The sequence below is a fragment of the Dromiciops gliroides genome, chromosome 6 (genome assembly GCF_019393635.1).
Source record: "Dromiciops gliroides isolate mDroGli1 chromosome 6, mDroGli1.pri, whole genome shotgun sequence".
Classification (NCBI taxonomy): domain Eukaryota; kingdom Metazoa; phylum Chordata; class Mammalia; order Microbiotheria; family Microbiotheriidae; genus Dromiciops; species Dromiciops gliroides.
In genome coordinates this window covers 267,562,327-267,583,935 of record NC_057866.1, presented here as the reverse complement: position 1 = coordinate 267,583,935, position 21,609 = coordinate 267,562,327, and the positions used below count along the sequence as shown (strand labels likewise).

Genomic DNA, 21,609 nt, shown 5'->3' with positions numbered 1-21,609 from the left:
TTGACACCACAAAAGAATTGCCATAAGTATTTTTATACATGTGAGTCCTTTTTCCTTTCTTATGATCTCTTTGGAATACAGACCTTGTAGTGGTATAGCTGCATCAAAGGGTATGCCCAGTTTGATTGTCCTTTGAGCATAGTTCCCAATTGTACAGAATGGAGCAGTTCACAACTCCACCAACAATGCATTAGTTAGAGACTTACTTGACTTAACAAAAAATGCTTAGTAGGCTGTAATACTATGGATCCCATTTATCCATTTGATCTAGCCACAGTCCTTCACAGATTGTGCATGTCTGCTTCAGTTTTCCATAGAATGGAAACCAACCTTTCCAATGTGCCTCTTGCATTTTAGAGGGAGGATACACAAGATATTTAATCTTCTCCTTATTCATTTTTCATGACATTTTCTTTTTCAGAGAGGCCATATATACATACTTTCCCACAGTCCCTTTTCTTCTTGAAACTATTATCCAGGGAAAGCACAATTATTACTGCCAATAAATTAATTTTGGCCATTACTTTTCCTAGGCCTGGGGAGAAAAAGTCAGTGAAAATTTTAACAGGGGCTTTCATGTGCTACAGAACACACCTCAGGACTTTGGGACAGACTGATTTGCAGGGACTAACAAGTAGTAGAGAGCTTGGACCAGAAGTGGGCCATCTTCTACATTACATTCTAAGTAGATGGATCAGAGAACCAAGTCTCCAGCCACCCTCCAAATATACCCAGAGAAATGAAATTCCTGTGACTCATAGATCATGGGTTGAGGTGTGATTCTACCCTATGGGTATACTTCATTTCAAGGTGTTTTTTTTTCCTTAATAAAAAAATTTCTTTTTCAATTTCAGAGTTGATCATTGTTGTTTTTTCAAGGCTCACCTAAGAGCTAAACCTGAGATCTCTCATACAAAGGCCCTGGGTCATGGAGACTCCCATCTATTCCTTTTTTGTTGTTCTTGTTCCATTGCATTGTTGGAATTTATTTGAAATCACCTATAGTTGATTAAAAGATAATTTATGATGAAAATAGAAGATACTTGAGTTAAGATGTGGGAAATGGTCTTTGTACATACACTAAGCTAAGAATATTTGTCAGACTAATAATTAAAACCAAAAATCTTCACCTTAAAATTCTGCTTTTTACATTTTTTACTTTTACATAATTATGAAAGAAAAAAAGGCAAAACACATTGATTATTTTTTTACTTTTGCAGACAAATACTCCATATCTGAGGAATTTAATCTTCTCCTTATTCATTTTTCATGACATTGTCTTCTTCAGAGAAGCCATACATACATAGCCACAATCCTTTTTCCTCCTGAAACTATTGTCTAGGGAAACACAACTATTACTGCCAAAAACCAACAAAAAATAGTTTTGTGCATTCATTTTCCTAGGCCTGGGGAGAAAAAGTCAATGAAAAATTTGACAAGGTCTTTCATATGCTAGAGAACACAACTCAGAACTATGAAACAGACTAATTTGCAGGGACTGAGAAGTAGTGAAGGGCCTGGACCAGAAGTGAGCCATCTCCTACCTACATCCTAAGCAGATGATCAGAGAAACTGAGTCTCAAGACAGCCTCCCAATGTAACCAGAGAAGTGAAAGTCCTGGGTCTCTTAGATCACAGGCTGAGCTGATTCAACCCTATGGGTTTGCTTAATTTCTAGGTCTTGTTTTTTGTTTTTTTGTTTTTTGCTTAAGAATAAAATTTCTTTTTCAATTTCAGAGCTGATGACTGTTGTTTTTTTCAGGTTACCTCTATTCCCACCCCACTCCACTTTCCTGCCACAGGTTATCAGGAGTATTCCTCTTCACCAAGGAGCCTCCATGTGACACAAGCTAAGTACTGATACAGAGGACAACTCTGTGCCCCTGCATGTGGCATAGAGCATCACTGAGGAGACCCAGAGTCTGTCCTGCCTTGCCCTCTCTAGTCATCTTGAAGAAGTTCAAAAGCAGTTGCCATGTTTTCACACCTTTTGCCTCAGGGGACCATGGAACCTGGAAGCCCTAGGGCTCAACCTGAGATCTGTCATAAAAAAGTCCTGGGTCATGGGGGCTCCCATCTCTTCCTCTTCCTTTTTTTTTTTTTTTTTTTTTGTTGTTGTTCCATTGCCTTCTTGGAATTTATTTTAAGTCACCTACACTTGATTAAAAGGTAATTTAAGGTAAAAATAGAAGATACTGGAGTTAAGATGTGGGAAATGGCCTGCACATGCACTTTCCTTTCTCCTTGGTTCTGTCTTTGGTTGTGTCTGGGTGTGTCTCTGACCTGCCACTTCTGTGTTCGGTTTTCTCCTTTCGCCTATGTTTCTTCTCTGAGGAATCTTTGGGCTCACTTTTATTATGCTTGGACTTTTCCTGGTCTTTTTTCTTGTTCTTCTTGTGCTTTTTGTGTCGATGTCCTGGATTGTTGTGTTTATCTTTGTGTTTGGGAGACTCATTCCCTCGGAACTCCACCTTCATCTGATGGTGGTAAGAATATATGTAAAACTAATGATTATCACATAAAAACTTAACATTAAAATTATTTTTTACATTTTTAAAATTTTTTACATAATTACAAAAGAAAAATAAGGCCTAATATCTTGTTTATTTTTCCTTTTCCTGCCAAATACTCGATATCCATGGAATTTATTGACCTGTGGATCTTTTTATACAATAAAGTCTTTCAAGGAAAACCATTGGAGTTTCAAGAGAAAGAAAAAAAAGTTTGGTGAATATTTTAGAATTGTACAAAACCTGCTCAGAATAAAGAATGACAGAAAAGTAGTTTGTCACTGAATATTTCATTTATTATTATTATTTTTTTTGCAGGACGATGAGGGTTAAGTAACATGCCCAGGGTCACACAGCTAGGAAGTATCATTTGTCTGAGAACAGATATGAACTCAGAGCCTCCTGAATTCAAGGCCAGTGCTTTATCCACTGTATCACCTGGCTGCCCCTATTTCATCATTCTCAAGTTCACTCATCACTCTTCTCTCCCAAACCCAACTTACACAATCTTTAAGATCAATAAAAAGGTTTAACTATTTAAAAATAATTAAAATAAATGAAATCCACATTTTAAAAGGAACACTCAAGCCGAGAAGCATCTTCGCATCATGCCTTGCTGTGAACAGATATATGAACTGGAGCACTGAAGATATCATGTCCCAACTGCTTCAAGATAAATGATGATTGATTTCCATGACAATAGTGACAGCTTTGACTGGTGGGCTGGATTTCTGTTTTACTTAATTGTAAATTTCCAAAACAGGAAGGGAGAAGCAGAAAGGAGATGGAGCTTAGGAATTCATTTCCTATGAAAATATAGAAGTTATTGCAAAATCCTAAGTGTAGAAATACACCAATATAATCTGACTGCATTTACCTTACCTAAAGAACCCAAACTCTGCACTGAAATAGCCAATTTGTCCAGTAGAAGCTTGGCAAATTGCCATCCATTGGCCCTCTTAAAAACAAAGCAATGGCCCTGGATTCAGGAGGACCTGAGTTCAAATCCAACCTTAGACACTTGATACTTGACACTGTGTGACCCTGGACAAGTCAGTTAACCCTCATTGTCCCCTCCTACCCCCCCCCAAAAAAAATTAGAAAATAAATAAATCTACAGCTAGATTTTTTTTCTTGCACAGACATTTATTAAGAATGTGACTATTTTGTGCCATGGCACAGAGGGTATGATACAAATATAAAAGAAGCAAACAGTTCCTGCCTTCGTGAACTTTACATTCTACTGGGAGGAAAACTCCATATAAAGAATAATAGAACACAGGGAACCAGGGAACCCGAGATGTACCTACCTTAAAGGAAGATGGATTTCTGAGCTATAGAGACTGGGATGGGGATTGACTTGCACAAATGCAGGGAGGTGGGAGTAGGGGGAAGAGCTGCTTTGCCTGGGAAGTACAGAGTTCTTGAATGGGAGAGGAGGTCCCTCTCCCATAAGCCTTTGGGCAGAGTGTTTTGTTCCCCACCCAGGTGGGGTACAACCTAATCCAGCATGCCTGGGCATGGCCCGGGTCCTAAAGGACCTGCTTCCTATTTGCATACTTGACTGTCAGGATGAGGGCAAGGCCTCGGGGGCGACACTGGGGCTTTGCCGGCTCCGGGAGGAATCCATGGAAAGGTCATGGGGGAGGCTGCCCCCCCCCGGAAGACTAGTGACAGTGGGAGGCCCACAGGGCACCTACTGTGAAGTCCCATTGTGATGGAGAGAATGTGCCCAGGGAGGAAGAAGCACCGGCTTCCATTCTGACCACACCCCCACCTCAGCCACCCTCGCCCGTCTCCCTTTCCCTCCTCCACTTTTCCAGGCAGCTTGCAGTAGCACCCGGGGGTGTCATGCAGCTAGATTTTTATTTTTGAAACATTTCTAAATAAATGTCCATAGAACAATGGGCTCAGCTCTTTCAGAATATTTCTAATTGTGTGTGTTTTTGTTTTTGTTTTTGATTTTTTGTCTCTCAAAGATTTAGCTTGTTAAAACTTCCTTTCCAACTTGATGGCCATCTCTCCCACATTATAAAACCCCACCCCTCACCCCCCCAGTACAAGGCTCACAGTTTTTTAATATTGCTGAAACCTATTTCCTTCCCATAAAACTTCATCATGTAAAAAGAGCTAAAATTCATAGTGTTCATCAGCCATGTGAATGGCCCAGGCAAACTTTTCTCGCTGGGCTTTGTTATAGATTTTCTCAATTGGGATCCCCCACTTCTTACACCAAGCAACTGAGATCCTGGGATCTAAATAGTTGAGTTTGGAGGTTCCCAAGGCAATCTGTTTGTTCTCCTGCCTGTCTGTGGCCTGAAGCTCCAGTTTCCTCAACTGCTCCTCCAGCCTCTGCACAGCCTTCTTCTTAGCCTCTAGCACGTTTTCTGACTTGGCATCTTTTAGGAGCTTGGCCTCAGCTTTGGCACTTTTCAGATCCCTTTGGGCTTCAGCTAGCTGGTCCTTCTTGGCCTCAATCTTAGTCTGGAGGTTCAGCATGGACTTCTCAAAAGTCTTTGGCGGTGTCCTCTGATGGTTACACAGGAGTGCAACAGCTCTGTTGGCACGGTTATAAGACAGGACCTTTGCTGGGATGCTTTCGTTGGGAACAGTGAGCTCCTTTAGCTGCTGCTGGAGGGTGATGGAGGCATTGTACGTGCGGAAGACCTTGGCAGTCAAGCCAGCCATGAGCTCTTGAAGGTGTTTGTTGAGAATGCTGGTATTCAGTCTGTCAAAAAGATCATCCCCAGGCTGTTTGTTCTCCAGAAAGAGCCGGAGGTTCTTAAAAACCCTTTTCTCCACGGGGACCTTGTTGTAGTATCTTATGGAATCCTTCCCTAGGAAGTCAAACTCCACGAGGTATTCTTGGTCATCCATTTCTGGATGCAAGGTAATGTGCTCTACCCGGAGGGAACAGCAGCCCACAGTATCAGCTGTCTCCCCTTCTTCCTTCTCATTGCCAGCTCTCAGAGCAAGCCTGTCAATAAAGTATAATGCTACAGCCCTCTGGCGGACTTTCATTTCCTTGGACTTCCAGTCTTCCCTGTATTGCTTCCGGATCCGGTCTATACACTTCTTCAGTCTTCTGGCTGTCTCATACTTCTGCCAATCCTTCTCCCCTTTGATTCGTGAGCTGGGGTTCAGCATGATATACTTGATGGACCCTTGGATATTCTCAGTCCAGGAGACCAGCCAGGTAACCTTGTTATCGTGTCGAACTTCTTTCCATCTGTGTCCAGGGGGAGGAGGAGGAACCCTGGCATCTTGGCTACAGTTGATAATGATGTCTTCAGGCATAATCCTCCTTTTCACCTTTCCCATTTTGGGATGGTTGCCACGGCCCCGGAAAAGACCTGGAGGCTCAATCTTGAAGTTGGCAATTCTCTCTCTGTGATTGTCCATCACACAGAAACCAAACTCTTGCAAGAGCCTTTCATTTTCCTCTTTGATCTTCAGTTTCTCTTCCTTGCTCAATTGTTTCTTTGCTTCTGATTGGGCTTTGAAATACTGGCTTATCTGGGTGAAGTCACACTTGCTAAGACTGGTAATGGTATTTTTCTCTTCCTTTGTCATTTCCTTTCTCCAGTCCTTGAAGAAATTGTCCCTAAAGATAGCCTTAGCAGTGTACTCATGATCAAGCATTTTGGCAAAGAATGTAGCCACTTCTTCTGCCTTGGGACTCAGCCTCATGGCTTTGCCGTCATAGTAGAACTTGACATTTTCTGGCAGAGGCTCATAAGGTAGAGCCAGCACAGGACCTTTATGTTCCAGGAATTTCCACTTGATGCCTTCAGAATAGCGCTCCTCTTCCCACCATCTCCATTTCTGCTCCTCCTCTTCCTTGGGCTGCTTCAACTTGTCACCTGGTTCAGGAAATTTCTCATCTTGGTTCATTGCTTTGGCTTTGGTGTCTTCCACTCCCTCTGGTTTCAGCTCCCTCACCTTTTTGAGGTTGTCTGTTTTTCTTTTCTTGGCCTTATAAGCGGCATCCTCATCTTCTCGAGGTCTCTTTAAAAGCTTGAGAGCTTCTTGAGGAGAAGCAGGACCATCTGGTGCATCTGTAATACTAGGTGGACTAGAGGAACCATTTTCATTCTCCTTCTTCATTTTGGCATCTCCAGAGGGTCTTCCCTTTTCTTCCTTTCCTTTCTCCTTGGTTCTGTCTTTGGTTGTGTCTGGGTGTGTCTCTGACCTGCCACTTCTGTGTTGGGTTTTCTCCTTTCGCCTATGTTTCTTCTCTGAGGAATCTTTGGGCTCCCTTTTACTATGCTTGGACTTTTCCTGATCTTTTTTCTTGTTCTTCTTGTGCTTTTTGTGTCGATGTCCTGGATTGTTGTGTTTATCTTTGTGTTTGGGAGACTCATTCCCTCGGAACTCCACATTGATCTGGGCATCTGGATGCAGTTGATCCATGCTCATCTCAGACATCTCCCCAGGACCCACTAGAGGGCCTGACGAGAGTTGCTGCAGTTGATGCACACCTGGGCCTTGAGGAAGGAGATAAGGCATGAGAACAAAGGGGTGCACAGGCAACTGAGGCCAAGAAATCAGAAACAGCAGCGGCAACAGAAGACACTGAGGAAGGAATGAAGCCCCACGGCAGACTTAAGTTCGTATTTCTCTATATTCCTCTATATTCTTCCTGCTTTCTGTTCCTTTTATCCACCAATTCTGTCACCAAGATCTGGGGGGAAAGAAAACAAAATAACACAGGTCAGTGCAGTTACGTTTTTAATTATCTGAGACAGTAATAGGGGAAGGAAATCACCAAAATCATTTGGTCTTTCCCCCAAACTGCCCACTCATTAATTACACTGAGAGATGTTTTTGTCACCTCCCATAGTTAGTTAAAAGCCATTTACTTGCTTAAAAAAAAAAAGCCATTTACTTGGGGCAGATAGGTAGCTCAGTGGATAGAGCACTGGCCCTGGAGTCAGGAGTACCTGAGTTCAAATCTGGCCTCAGACACTTGACCCTTTCTAATCATGTGACACTGGGCACTTAACCTTCATATGCCCCCTAATTTTTTTTTTTAAAGCCATTTACTGAACTGAGAGAGCTTCATCTTCCTAAATGTGCATAGGAGAAAAAATTTCCTAAGAGAAGCTTACCTTTTGGCACTTTTTGTCAGGGTTAGTCAAATTAGGAAGGGTACCTCTACCACTTACTTCTGAGCACTGCCAGAAAACCAGAATTCAAGACTAACTTGTTGGCTTCTTTTATAGGGCTTTCCTAAATGTAGCCCCTCCCCTCACTTTCACCAAAGTGTGAACTCTTATGGTCTGATAATGGCTCTAATCTCTGCTTTGGGTGGGTTCTCATCTATGTGAATTCAAACTTTTGTACTTAAACCTAGTACTGGGCCAAGGTATTGATAATAGTGTTCAACTCTAGGCAATTCAGAACACCTGGTTAAAGTTCATGGCCAGAGAGAAACAGCCAGGGCTGATGGCTACCAGGAAGCAGGAAACTTTTAAGGTAAGAATGAGAGTGCACAGCAGGAGGTGTAAATGTAGAATGGGTAATCCTATTCTTGAAGAAAAAAATATGCCTTTTTTCTTTCAAAAATGAATTAGAAAGATAAGTAAGAATTTAACAAAAAACAAATAGGAATAAATAGGAAAAAACTGTGGGAAAATTGCTACTCAATTTCTTACTACAATTTAAGGAGACAAAAACGATTCAAAAGAGAGAAACAACTGTCATACATTAACTCAATAACATTGTATTAGTCATTGAACACCACTCTGAACATATAAACCCATTGCATATTTAAACAAAAAGGTGACAACTCACAGAGTTGAGAACTCTCCTAAAGCAGCCACTAGATGCACTATTAGGCCATAGGAGTTCACACATTGTTGACAAAAGGAGGGGAGGGGCTCAATGAAGGAAGCCCTATAAAAGAAGCCAACAGTTTCCTCCTGGAATCTTGCTTGTTTCCAGAGCTCAGAGGGAAGGAGCTTGAGTTATGCTTTCTGAGTTGAGTATCCTTGAAGAAAAGACAGGAAGGTGAGTTGCAATTGGGAAGATTATTTTTATTGGTAAATTTAGAAAGATGAAGGAAGATATCTCAGTTCAGTAAATGCATTGGAACTGTGTGAGGTGACAAAAATATATTCGAGTTTAATGAATGAATAGGCAGATTGGGGGTAATACCTGATGACTTGGGGTTTTAGCTACCCTATTGCTATCACACATAATTAAGAAAATAGCTGTGGTGACCCTTGGAAAGGAGATCAGGTATCACCAAAGTAACCAAAAGCTAACCTAAACTAGTGAAGGAAGGACTATGGAAAGACTTAGGAGAAACTTAAGAATTATGGTTTTTTTGTGTCTTTTTTTCCCCCAGGATATAGTGACTCTGATTTGGGGCATAAGAAAAATAGAAGGTGGGAGGAATATGTAGTAACAGAAGGGGGCCCCAATCATCCAGTAAGCTTGTAGGAGAGAGTTCAGGTCCAGCTCTAGGGGTATCAGGGTCCATGGTTCCTGGGCCAAAATTGCATGAATATAAGCTTTTGAACTTCTTCAAGGTGCCTAGAGAGGGCGGGACAGGACAGTCTCTGGACCTTCCTCAGTGATGCTCCATGCTGCACAGAGGGGCACAGAGTTGTCCCCTAAATCAGGACCTAGCCTGTGACACATTTTAGCTTATAGGTTAAAAGCCGTCATCCTGCATGCCTGACCTGGGATTGGGGGGTGGGAAGGAGCTGAATGTGGAAAAATCAAGCTTCATCCCAGAAGGAGAAAAACAAAATTCTCATTCAAAAGAAAGGGTCAGATTTGGTACCCCCTGAGGTAGAGTCATCCTCCAGCCCATGACCTCTGAGTCCCAGGACTCTCATTGCCCCAGCTCTATTGGCAGGGTGGCTTGAGACTTGACTTCTCTTATCCATCTGCATAGGAAGTGTGAAGCATATGGCATACTTCATTTCTAGGCCCTCCATTGCTTCTCAGTCCCTGCAACACAGTCTGTCCCATGGTTCTGAAATGGATTTTACAATACATGCCTCTGTTAATCAACATTTTTGACTGACATTTTCTCCCCAGGTCTGAGAACATGGAGGCCAAAAACTTCTTTGAAAGCCTCAAAGTGGATCTCACCTGTCAAATGTGTTTGAGCTATTTCAATGAACCAGTGACTCTGAAATGTGGCCATAGCTTCTGCAAAGAGTGTCTTCTCAGCTGGGGACAGGAATTGCCCACACCAAGACCCTGCCCAATTTGCAAGGCCATCATTGAATCTGAAGTCTTTTTGTGCAATTGGAAGCTGCAGAATCTGGCTAGCATTGGCAAGATGCTTATACCTCAGTTACTGCAGAACATCAGGGGCCTGACCACCTGTGATAAACATGGGAAAGAAGAGACCTGGTTCTGTGAGGAGGACCAGAGACCCTTATGTGGGCCTTGCTTTTTAAGTACAGAGCACAAGGGGCACAATGTCCTTCCTTTGGAAAAGGCTGCTGGTCAGTACATGGTAAGTACATATCTTCACTTTTTTTATTTATTTTGTTTATGGCCCGGCAATTACTGTTAAGTGACTTGCCCAGGGTCACACAGCTAGTAAGTGTTAAGCTTCTGATTCTGGATTTGAACTAAGGTCCTCCTGAATCCAGGGTTTTACCCATCATGCCACCTAGCTGCTCTCTGTTCACTTTCCATCCTAGAACAGATATAGGCTCTGCCCACATCACTCTGTCCATGCCCATTAGAGATACTCTTCGTACAAAACAGATATTAGAATAAGACTTGTTTATTTTTTTTTGGTTGTTTTTTTTCTTGCAGGCAAAACTCCAGAAAAGATGGAATAGTTTAAATGGTCAGAAGCAGAAATTTCAAATGGAATTGGAATGTGAGGAAGTGAGAGAGGTCCAATGGGAGGTAAGTATCTTGATTTGGCTTTATTTTTAAGAGATAAAAGTACAAGGTTGCCTGTTCCCTGAAAGGTCCTTTTCATATGAAATGGTAACTGATATAAAGGTTAGAGGAAGTGAAATTTCATAAAGGAACAGGTTCATATTAAGGATGAATCATATCAACATTGTTATTGATGAGCATTTTCATCCACGAATAGCAGCAGATCTTTGAAAAATATAATCTTATAATTCATAAGACAATATTTTTTCTACTTGATTTTAGACAGTTATGGAAAGAATCAGTGTCTTGCATACATTTGAGAGCTTTTCATTTATTATTTTACACAAAATGCTCTCTCTGGCCTTTCCATTGTCCACCACTCCTTCAGAAAACAGAGTGCACATCACTGTTGCTGCAGGTGACAGAAGTGAGGAAGTCATATTGGAAAGCTGTGTCTGTTTACATGTCACATAAACCTCCTCTGACATAGAAAAGGTAGTAATGGCTACTCACATAATCGATGTTGACCTGGATCCTGACACTCATTGACTTTTCTTTCCTTTTTAAAATCTCAATTCTTTGGTGATAGATGCAGGGCCAGACTTTTAAAGAGCTGGTTGTATCCGAATATAAGAAAATACACCAGTTCTTATTGGATGAAGAACAACTACAATTACAAAGACTGGACAAGGAAGCAAGAGATAACTTGGCAGTTAGTGACAACAAGGACAGCCAGTCTCAAGGGATCCTGAGTCTTCAAATGAACTCAGAGCAGCAGCCTGTGGGAATGCTCAAGGTGAGTGATTGATGTGAAACCAAAATACTGCTTCACAAAGGGGCCTTAGGAGGTACTTTCACTATCACCTCCAGAATTCAGGAAGAAGGAGCAGGTCCATTAATAAACAAAAGTAGCAATATATTGTTATTTTTATGGATTGACATTTTAATGCATAAATGTAAATTACGAAATGCAAATGTAAATGTAAATGCCTAAATGCAAATTACTTTGTTTTTAAAGTAATCTACTAAAATACTTGTAGGGAATTGGTTTTCTGGTGTGCTTTGGGGAGTTTTGGACAGAAACTTTCTGTGGTGTACATTTGAGGACTTTTCCTTTAAAAGAAAATTCTTTTTTCTCTCCATTCCATCATTGATTATTCCTTAGGAAAAGAGCCTTAAATAGACAAGGTACCTGAATGCCTTTTAGAAAGAAATTTGGGGAAGGCAGATGGAAAAGCTCTATCTGATATCATAGCCCATAAATCTGCTCACATGGCCAATGGGAATTCATAGCTAGCACACATGACTGATGTGGACACTGACATTTTTTGACTTTATTTCTTTCCTTTATCCTACTGTCTTTGATTATAGTTGGAGGGTCAAACTATGATAGAGGTGGTTAAATGTCAATATGAGGAAAAGCACCTGTTTTTGTCAGAGGAACTGCAGCTACATCTTCAAATAATGGACCATCAAGTAAAGCACATCCTGGAAAAGTTCGAGGAGAGCAAGACAAAAATGACCCAACACATCCATAATCTGGAAATGGTGATGTTGGAAATAAAACGAAGTTTTGGTAAACTTCCCATTGAAATACTCCAGGTAAGTGCTTGAAACAAATATCGAGATGGGTTGGAAACAAAGGAAGAGAAGTTGGAGGGAGGGGGAAATCATATCTCTATTTTAATCCTTAACTGTCTAGCAGAATGGGCATTAGACTTTATTTTTCAGAGGACAGAATTAGGAATATTGGATTGAATAATACCAAGGATTGTTACTCAAATTCATTTGGTCTTTAAGAATTCAAAGGGACCAAGATACAATAGGTGGATTCTCTCAGCTGAATTTTCTGTAATAAGAGAATGTGAGGAGAGATGGGCAAGAATGACACTTCTTTCACATTGGAGTGATTTCCCCATTTTACCACAGTGCCAGATGGCATCAAGGCAATGCAATAGTGACCAGGGGCTGGTTCTCAGCAATTCTACAGTTCCTTTTTATTTCATTTTTTGCAACAGTTATACTATCCCTGGAAAATATTTGCTAAATATAAAAAAGACTATGGGAGGATTGTTTCTGTACTCACCAAAAAAGACAATCTTATAAGAATTGACTAAGGAATAAAAGATTAAATTTCTCTCTTTCTTGTTCCCTATAGGATGCAAAAGGTACATTGGAAAGGTAAGTTTCCATTCAATGCAAGGTTATTCAGACAGGCATGGGGTATGAAAGAGTCTGGATGGATGAATGGGGCTTACTGGGATCCATAATATTGGAGTTCCCTGAGATTTTTTACCAAGTTGGTCCCTAAGATCTCTATACAACCTTTATACTGAAGTGTGTTCTGCTTATAGGAATGAGGAGCTACTTCTTCAAAATCCAGTAGTTGCTTCACCCAGATGGACCATGTACCCCATCACTGGCATGAGAGAAATGTTGCTGAAATTCCACAGTAAGTCACCTCAATTGAAACTTCAGTATTGCCAGGAGCCCCAATATGGCTTGCAATGTGCTCTATATTGGCACCCTATTCAATATCGATCTGAGTATTTCTCAAGTTGCCTGTGGGAGATTACAGACTCCTTGAATTCAGTATTCTCTAGAAGAATAGATAAGAGTGAATCACTCTGTGGTCAGACATTTAAAAATAGGTTAAAAGGTGGAATGTTTATCATCTCTGCCTTTTAAATTATATATTGAAAAATCATTATGTCAATAGCAGTACTTCTTTCAGGGCCATATCACGTACATGACCATTTCTCTTTATTTTTCACTGCCTGGTTTACTGCTTGCCCAGAGTTGTTTCTTAATCACAGGTTGTTAAATATCCAAGGAATGCCTTAAAGAATAAAGTCACCCATAAAGCTAATATTGGGAGGATCCTAAAAGTCATCAATTCCATCTGAATCATCCTCATTTTTAAGGGAACTGAGGACTACCAGCAAACTAAGTCACTCACCCAAGTGAGTGTTAGAAACAGGACAACCCTGGGCTACTAGATGGTGCAGGGGATAAAGCACCAGCCCTGGATTCAGGAGGCCCTGAGTTCAAATTTGGCCTTACACACTTGAAACTAGCTGTGTGACCCTGGGCAAGTCACTTAACCCTCACTGCCCCACAAAAAGAAAGAAAGAAACAAAAAAAACAAACAAAAGAATGTTGAGAAACAGGACATCCTCCTAAAGAGTAATGATATAACTCCTTTGGCTGGTAGTAGGAAATCCTTCAATTTGTTAATCAAATTCCAGAATCTTGGAACCAGGGTAAATGATGCTTTTCTTTTATCTACAGGAGACATAACTCTGGATCCTGAAACAGCCAATCCTCATCTCATTCTGTCTGAAGATTTGAAGAGTGTCACATATGTTTCTGTCCCACAGGTTGTGCCTGACAACCCCAAAAGATTTGACTTTGCTCTCTGTGTCTTGGCTGCCCAGAGCTTCACCTCAGGGAAGCACTACTGGGAAGTAGATGTGGGGAATAAAACAGAGTGGGAAGTGGGCATCTGTAAAGAATCAATCAGAAGGAAGGGTCATGTCCCCAAGTTACCTGGGGATACACGGACCCTTGTAGGCTTGACATTTAGAAATACCTTTCGCCTCTGGTGTTCCAATCATAAAGTTCATGTAACCCAGCCTCTTTCTAAGGTGGGCATTTTCCTTGATTATGAAAGAGGCCATATAGCCTTTTACAATGCTTCAGATGGAACTTTCATCTACAGTCCTGCAGATTATGGTTTTCAAGGGGCTCTTTACCCTTGTTTCTTTCCTTGCTTTGGAAAGGGGAAAAAGACTTCTGGTTCTCTATGTGTCTGCCCCAGGAGTAACTAGGAGAATGATATGAAAAATGAGAATGGCTAAAATGGGATTTTCAAATTCAAGTAACAAAAAACAACCTTTAAAATGACTTTCCATTCATTAGAGCTCATGTTGAGTATATCAATGATGCTGTATATCACTATAAAAACAATAAAAAGCTGATATTGAATATCAAAACTAGTGTGCCTCACTTTGCATCAACACCTAGTGTTTAACACCTTACTGATAACTCACAGAGAGAATTGGTGATGCTCAGACTAGTAAATTATATAGTTTAGGGTCCTACTTTGCCCCAAAGGGACCTGAATATTATGGTATTTCATTGCTTCAGGAAGTCAACACAACATCAATTTTTATATCAGTTCATTTCCCTTTTCACAGGAATGAGCATTCCCTCCAAATATTTAGATCACAGCACATCTATGCATCACCACTATACATATTTATTGGGTTTGGTCCCTGAAAAGCACAATATATTTCCATGGCCATCCTGGAAACGTTTCTTCCACTATAGTAGGTATTGATCACTTCTTCTCCCCCTCTTCCTCCTCCTCCTTTGGTTTGTTAAAAAAACACAATTTCATTAGCTGTAGCCTGTCCCTGTATAAAAAATCCCGTCATATTTTCTGTTAGCAAATACCCTTAACAGATCTCTATGAGGATCAAAAAGTGACTTAGTCATTAACTAATGTACATCACAATTTCTCTTTTCAAAAATATTCTGGGGCGCACCCACTAGCTGCACACTAGGGTGCCTCCTTCTCATGAGAAGAAAATAAAGAGCCTTTGTCACCTCCCTGCTGAGTTCCTGAGAATTATTGAGAAGGGGATGGATTTTTCCCTCACAACTGGAGGTCTCACAGAGATGTAAGGAGATGTGGGGCCCTCTCGGTTCCAGCACTCCCAGTGCTCTTTGCCAGTGATGGTCGGAACCCTGAGGGGGCCACCCCCAACTCCTGAGTCCAAGGAACTCAGCAGAGAAATTGCTAATGCAGGGTGGAGGATGCTCACCAAGGGCATACAAATTTATCAAAACAGGGACTCCCGTGGGGAGGAAGGAAAAGCCAGAGCTCTGGTTTCTTAGGCTCATGTTGGGGAGTCATTGCTATACATATTTTGCAGGGGTATTGGGTAAATTTATGAATGAAAACTTATCTCCCAGGATTGGGAGGATAGAGCAAAATGTTATTGGGGTTTAGTATAATGTTTTGTTTGGGGGGAAAGCCAGGAGAGAGGTCCCTGAATTTCATCTCTTGAGAAGAGAGCATGGTGCAGAGGCATGGCTCTCTGGAATGCCTTTCTCCCTGAGTCGAGATGAGCAGACATTTGTGTGTGTGCGTGTGTGTGTGTGTGTGTGTGTGTGTGTGTGTGTGTGTGTATGTGTATGTGTGTGTGGTGCTGGTCCAGTGGGGTCATCATCTGACTGAAGGGGTTACATTTTTGTGGAAAGGCCATCCCCCACTGGTGGTGGCTGAGGGAATTTGGGTGAGGGGTGTCTCCGGATCTCTTAGGTCATCTCTCTCTCCCCCTCACACCATAGGGATAGCAGCCACACCGAATCTTGTCTTCCCTGGGGGTGGGGGAGCCTGGAGTGAAGGGTGGTGGTCCTGGAGTTACTTGGTGTGTCTGTCCTTTGGTTTGGTTTCCTGGGGAGGAGGTTCTTTTAATTTGCCCCAGGGAACTTCTCAGGTAAACTAGGCCCATTAGAAAAATAAAAGGGTTTGCTTGGGGAATGTGGGGGAGGCCTATGGCTCCTTCAAGAGTCTGTTAGATCGGTTAGCCCCAGGCAATTCATTTGCTTGGGAAAGGGGAGTGTGAATTCAGTGCCTTTTCTTAGAAAAGAGAAAGTTATGTATCTATAATACTTGTGGGATTTAGGAGGCTCATTCTATTTGACAGTTAATTTGTTGCAAAGAAATGAATACTAAGGCATCCAAATTGTTGCACTAAACTGTGAAGGGGATCTTGTTGTTTTAATCTGGACTTATTGGTACCTATATTGCCCTCCTCCTCATTGATTCAGATAAAAGTTTTCTATTCATAGAGATTTTCATTCTTTTACATTAATTGCCTTTATTCTGACTTATCAGATCTGAGCAAACAAGGTGCCAACTATCCACGGGGAGAGGGGACTCGTTTCCCCCCCCCCGCACTGTATTCCATGAGGCTTGGCAACTTGTGTTCTTGTATGGTAACCCTGATGATCACCCCAGCTGGCATGATAAACACAAGGTTGAATTTGGCCATGGTATCTGGTACCAATGGTATTAGATTCTTTATGATTCTTAATTGTCTAATATTAAATTAGAAGGGTATAGGAGTATAACTTTATGCACTCCTTTGCAGATGGATTGGGGAAGTTTTTAACATCTCAAGTTTGTTTCAAGAGAAGTAGAGGAGGGTAACTTATAGAATGTTTTGTTATGTTAAATAATTTGTTAGATAAAGCTTTGAACAGCATGGGGCATTCGTGGAATCTCTCACTGTAACAGCTTTTCACTTCTGCTGCAGGATCCTGCGGTTCCTGGATTCTCTTTCTTGGTTTTGGGTGTGCCAAGGTACCAGGAGGTTAGAGTCCGTAGGTTCCAGGCACACCAAGCAAGTTGCCAGGTAGTTAGAGTCCATAGGTGCCAGGCATGCCAATAAGGGTGCCAGGCAGTTAGAGTCCATAAGCACTGGGTGTGTCAAGTAATGTGCCAGGAGATGCCAGGTAGTGTGCCAGGTGGGGGTGGTTCCCAAGAATTCAAAGGGTTCCTTAAAGATGAGGAATGCCACCTCTAGTGATACAGCAAAGGAAGAAAGTACACCTCCCCAAAATTCCCAAAGACAGCCCTTTGGGAGACAAATTAGAAATTTGGGATAAACTCGAGAAGTACAGAGGAAAATGCAAGGAGTGCTAAAATATTTTTGCTTAATATGGGCTGGGGTTCCCCTCAAGGGAGGTTCAGTCCTTTGGCTAAATTCGGGTCTAATGAAAATCGGGTATGCCAAGCCATAAATGTATATGTTAATAGTAAAACCCCCCAAGAAGATTTGGATATCCTTACTTGGGAAGGGAAACAGAATTCCTAAAAATAGAAATGAAAGGCATATTTCTCAGATATTTCTGGCCTCTCTGCCTCTGTTTCTTTACTCTGACAGAAGGGACTTCTGGTCCAGACTCTTCCTCTAGAGTTTCTAGCTCACCAAGTTAAGCCTGGAGACTGGGTATTGATAAGAACCTGGAAGAGCAACAAATTATAACCTGCTTGGGAAGGGCCATTCCTGGTGTTACTTTTCACTGACATTGAAGAGCGAAACTGGACTCACTACTCACTACTCTCAAGTAAAAGGGGAACCTTTTCCAGAAGAAAAAACAGAGCCAACACATGAGCAGTGGACTGTGAATAAGGAATCTGATTTACTGAGGGTGAAGTTTAAAAAGACTTTAATGTACAATATACCAAGCCTGGTACAAAAAGTGGGGAGGGAGGTAACATTTTGGGTTAGTGGGAGCTGCTCAGGCAAACAAGTAGTGGAGGAGCAAAAAGGATTTGGTATATGGGCATCTGAAGGAGGAACTGATCCCAGAGGAAGAATAGGAATATCCTTTGAAAATCCCATGGATCCTACATCCCCCTAAGACGCCAGAAATTTAATTTAATTTAATTTAAGACTCTAGAAATAACCTCTCCAAGTCCAGAAGGGAAATTAGGAAACGCTGAAACTCTTGATTTACAGGCCATTGAAGTTAAGGATGTGAGACAGACAGTGGAGACAGAGACTAGATTTGGAGATTCAAATGCTCAGATGGAATGGGTCAGTGTTTTGGGAAGATCAGCCGTCCATACTCAAAGTCCACATTTTAGCCTGGAGGGCTTCTGGTGTCTCCTTCAATTATACCAGAATGGGTTGGCAAAGGGTGAGAATTTCAGAGATTTCGAGCTACTCTTTCCTGTAATAAAAAAGATAGCAGAAAAGATCATACCCACTTTTGTTGAAGTCCCAGGAAACCATTCCGCCTGTCTCTCCAGATGGTTGAGAGGTTTTCTGGTCTTGGGTAATATGAGTTGTGTCCAAACAAAGAAAGTAACCGAGACCAACTCGGTAGATTTTTCAGCCCTGATCCTCCCCTGAGCCCACCTATGGTAGTATTGTGGTGGAAGACCAATCTTACCCCCTAACTGGGCTAGGACTTGTGGGTTGGTGCGGCTGGCCACCCCATTTACCATGGCATCTGAGCATTTCTCCAAATCTGAGTCTAAATCAAGAAAGAAACACAGCCCAGAGGGGCAAAAAGGGTCATCTGATGCTCTAATCTGCCTCGATAGCATAGGATTCATAGATTTAGGCCAAAAGGCAGAGGAGATATTCAATAAATCGAATGAGAGGAGCCAAATAGTCAAAAATAAAGAGGAGGGATTGTGAGAAAATGGTTAGTTGTCTCCTCTCAATGTGGATATAACAGTCAGTCATACTCCCCCTCACCTGTTTGTAGGACAAAGGTCTCAGATCTCCTCCTCCCCCTCATGTTAACAAGGTCACATGGTTCAAGGAGCCCTGGTCTCAATAAGGTCCACTTCAGAGTTGTGTCCATATAAGGAAGTATAAGGTCTACTCCTGAGTTATGCCCATACAAGGAAGAGGGGTGGGAATACAGCATTCCAATTAGCTAGTTTTTGTGAGTAGATTGTAACCCTTGAGTAATCAGACCAGTAATGAAAAAGGGGAGGGTCCATTCACATTAGGGACTAGGGTATAAAACAGGGCCTGCAAGCCCCCTTTCTAGGCACCCACTAGCTGCACACTAGGGTGCCTCCTTCTCATGAGAAGAAAATAAAGAGCCTTTGTCACCTCAAAAAAAAAAAAAGATTCTGGGAGCAGCTAAGTAGAGCAGTGGATAAAGCACCGACCTTGGAATTCAGGAAGACCTGAGTTCAAATCCGGCCTCAGACAGTTGACACTTACTAGCTGTATGACCCTGGGAAAGTCATTTAACCCTCATTGCCCAGACCAAAGAAAAATTAAATTCTGTTTTCCTGAAAATGTTATAATCAATAGAGAAATACTTTCTCCCTAATTTATGTCATTTACTGATATTTTAAAAACCATATTTTAACATTCTTTTTTGAATAAAAATATAGATTTTTTCAAGAATTTTTCAAGAATTGCATTATACTTTCTTTTTTTTTCTTTTTTTTTTTTTTTGCGGGGCAATGGGGGTTAAGTGACTTGCCCAGGGTCACACAGCTGGTAAGTGTCAAGTGTCTGAGGCTGGATTTGAACTCAGGTACTCCTGAATCCAGGGCCGGTGCTTTATCCACTGCACCACCTAGCCGCCCCCTGCATTTTACTTTCTAAATACTAAATACGTTCTAAATTTGGATCTCCCAGGGTTTTTTTTTTTTTTTGTCTGAATTTCTTTTCTCAACCTGACTAATATGGAAATGTTTAGCATGACTCTACATGTATAATTTAAATTGAATTGCTTGAATTTTTAAGGGGGATGATGGGGAGTGAGGGAGAATGTGAATTTGGAATCTAAAGTTTTAAAAAATGGATGCTGAAAATTGTTTTTACATGTAATTGGGGAAAATTAAATTCTCAATAAAAAAATTTAAAATATATTTCAACTTTTGGCAGTGACAAAAAAATCTTATTTTATCATTGAGTAGACAGTTTGGGGAAGGTGATACTTAAAACTCCTAAGAACTTTCTCATTATTCTAGCAGTTAGAAGAGCAAAGGTGTGAGTTGAATATGAAGGCATGATATATATTAAAAACAAAACACAACATAAAATTAAGGGTTGAGAGAGGAATTCACAGGGAAAAAGAGAAAGGGAGAGGCAGAATTGGGTAAAATTTCTCCAATAAAAGAAGCATGAAAATATTTTACATTTGAGGTGGGTAAAGTGAGGGAATTTTATTCTAATCAGAATTGGCCCAAAGAGGGAATAACATACACACTTAATTGGGTATAGAAATCTATCTTATCCTATGGGAAATTAGGAGGAGAAGGGGGTAAGAGAAGGGTGGGATAAGAATAGAGTGGGCATATTGGGAGAGGAAGTCTAAAGAAAAAACACATTTGAGAAGGGACAGGGTAAAAGGAGAGAGAATGAAATAAAGAAGGGGGAAACTGGATGTAGGAAATAAAGTTAAAAATAATAAATATGAAAAAAATGAAGCAAGTTTCTCTCATAAATGAAGTAAGTTTCTCAAACATAAATGAATCAAATTTATAGAAGAGCCATTTCCCAATTGATAAATGATCAAAAGCTATTCACAGTTTTCAGATGAAGTAATCAAAACACTGTATATCTATCTAAAAATTTCTAAATCACTATTTTAAAAATAAAAGTATTTTATTATTTTCCAGTTACATGTAGAAATAGTTTTCAACATTTTTTATATAAGATTTCCAATTTAAATTTTTTCTCCCTCCCTCCCCTCCCTTCCCCCTCCCCTAGACAGCAGGCAATCTGATATAGGTTATATATACATAATAACATTAAACATATTTCTTCATTAGCCATGTTATACAAGAAGGATCAGAGCAAAAAGGAAAAACCTCAAATCAGAAAACCAACAGCATCAAAAACAAAAGCAATAGTAGCGTCTAATCAGCATCCATATTCCACAGTTCTTTTTTTCCCCCTGGATTTGGAGAGCCTTTCCCATCATGAGACCTTTGGAACATTCTTGTTCAGATGGATTTGTGAGGAGAATCTAGTCTATCACAGTTGAACAACACATAATATTAATGATACTGTGTATAATGTTTTTCTGGTTCTGCTCATTTCACTCATCATCAGTTCATATAAGTCCTTCCAGGTTTCTCTGAACTCCACCTGCTCATCATTTCTTATAGCACAATAGAATTCCATTACACTCATATACCACAACTTGTTCAGCCATTCCCCAATTGATGGGCATCCCCGGAACTTCTAATTCCTTACCACAACAAAAAGAGCAGCTATAAATATTTTTGTACATGTGGCTCTTTCCCCCCCCACTTTTTATTTTAATCTTTTTGGGAAAAAAGACCCAAGAGTGGTATTGCTGGGTCAAAGGGTATGCACAACTTTATAGCCCTTTGGGCATAATTCCAAATTGCTCTCCATAATGGTTGGACCAGTTCACAACTCCACCAACAATGCTTTAGTGTTCCAATTTTTCCACAGCTTCTCCAACATTCTAAATCAATATTGATTGGAGAAATGCAAATTGAAGTACTACCACATACCTATTAGAATGACTTAATAGGTCAGAAAATGAAAATGACAAATATTGGAGGGGATATGGGGAAAAATGAGATATTAATGGACTGTTGGAAGATTTAACTGAATCACCCATTCTGTAGAACAATTTGGAACTATTTCAAAGGGCTATACAACCATACATACCCTTTGACCTAGCAACACCACTATATCCCAAAAGA

At 40.8% G+C, this 21,609-nt stretch overlaps 2 protein-coding genes across 2 annotated transcripts; one reads left to right on the top strand and one right to left on the bottom strand.

The window, feature by feature from the left end:
• Positions 1 to 4,640: 4,640 nt before the first annotated feature.
• LOC122733016 (DNA topoisomerase 1-like) lies at positions 4,641 to 6,929 on the bottom strand. The gene has a single exon (XM_043973502.1). The coding sequence runs from the start codon at positions 6,927 to 6,929 to the stop codon at positions 4,641 to 4,643; it is 2,289 nt and encodes a 762-aa protein (XP_043829437.1).
• Positions 6,930 to 9,573: 2,644 nt separating this feature from the next.
• Positions 9,574 to 14,200, top strand: LOC122732298 (probable E3 ubiquitin-protein ligase TRIML1). The gene is made up of 7 exons (XM_043972370.1): positions 9,574 to 9,990; positions 10,299 to 10,394; positions 10,960 to 11,166; positions 11,742 to 11,972; positions 12,529 to 12,551; positions 12,725 to 12,822; positions 13,662 to 14,200. The coding sequence occupies exons 1-7, from the start codon at positions 9,574 to 9,576 to the stop codon at positions 14,198 to 14,200; spliced, it is 1,611 nt and encodes a 536-aa protein (XP_043828305.1).
• Positions 14,201 to 21,609: the final 7,409 nt, after the last annotated feature.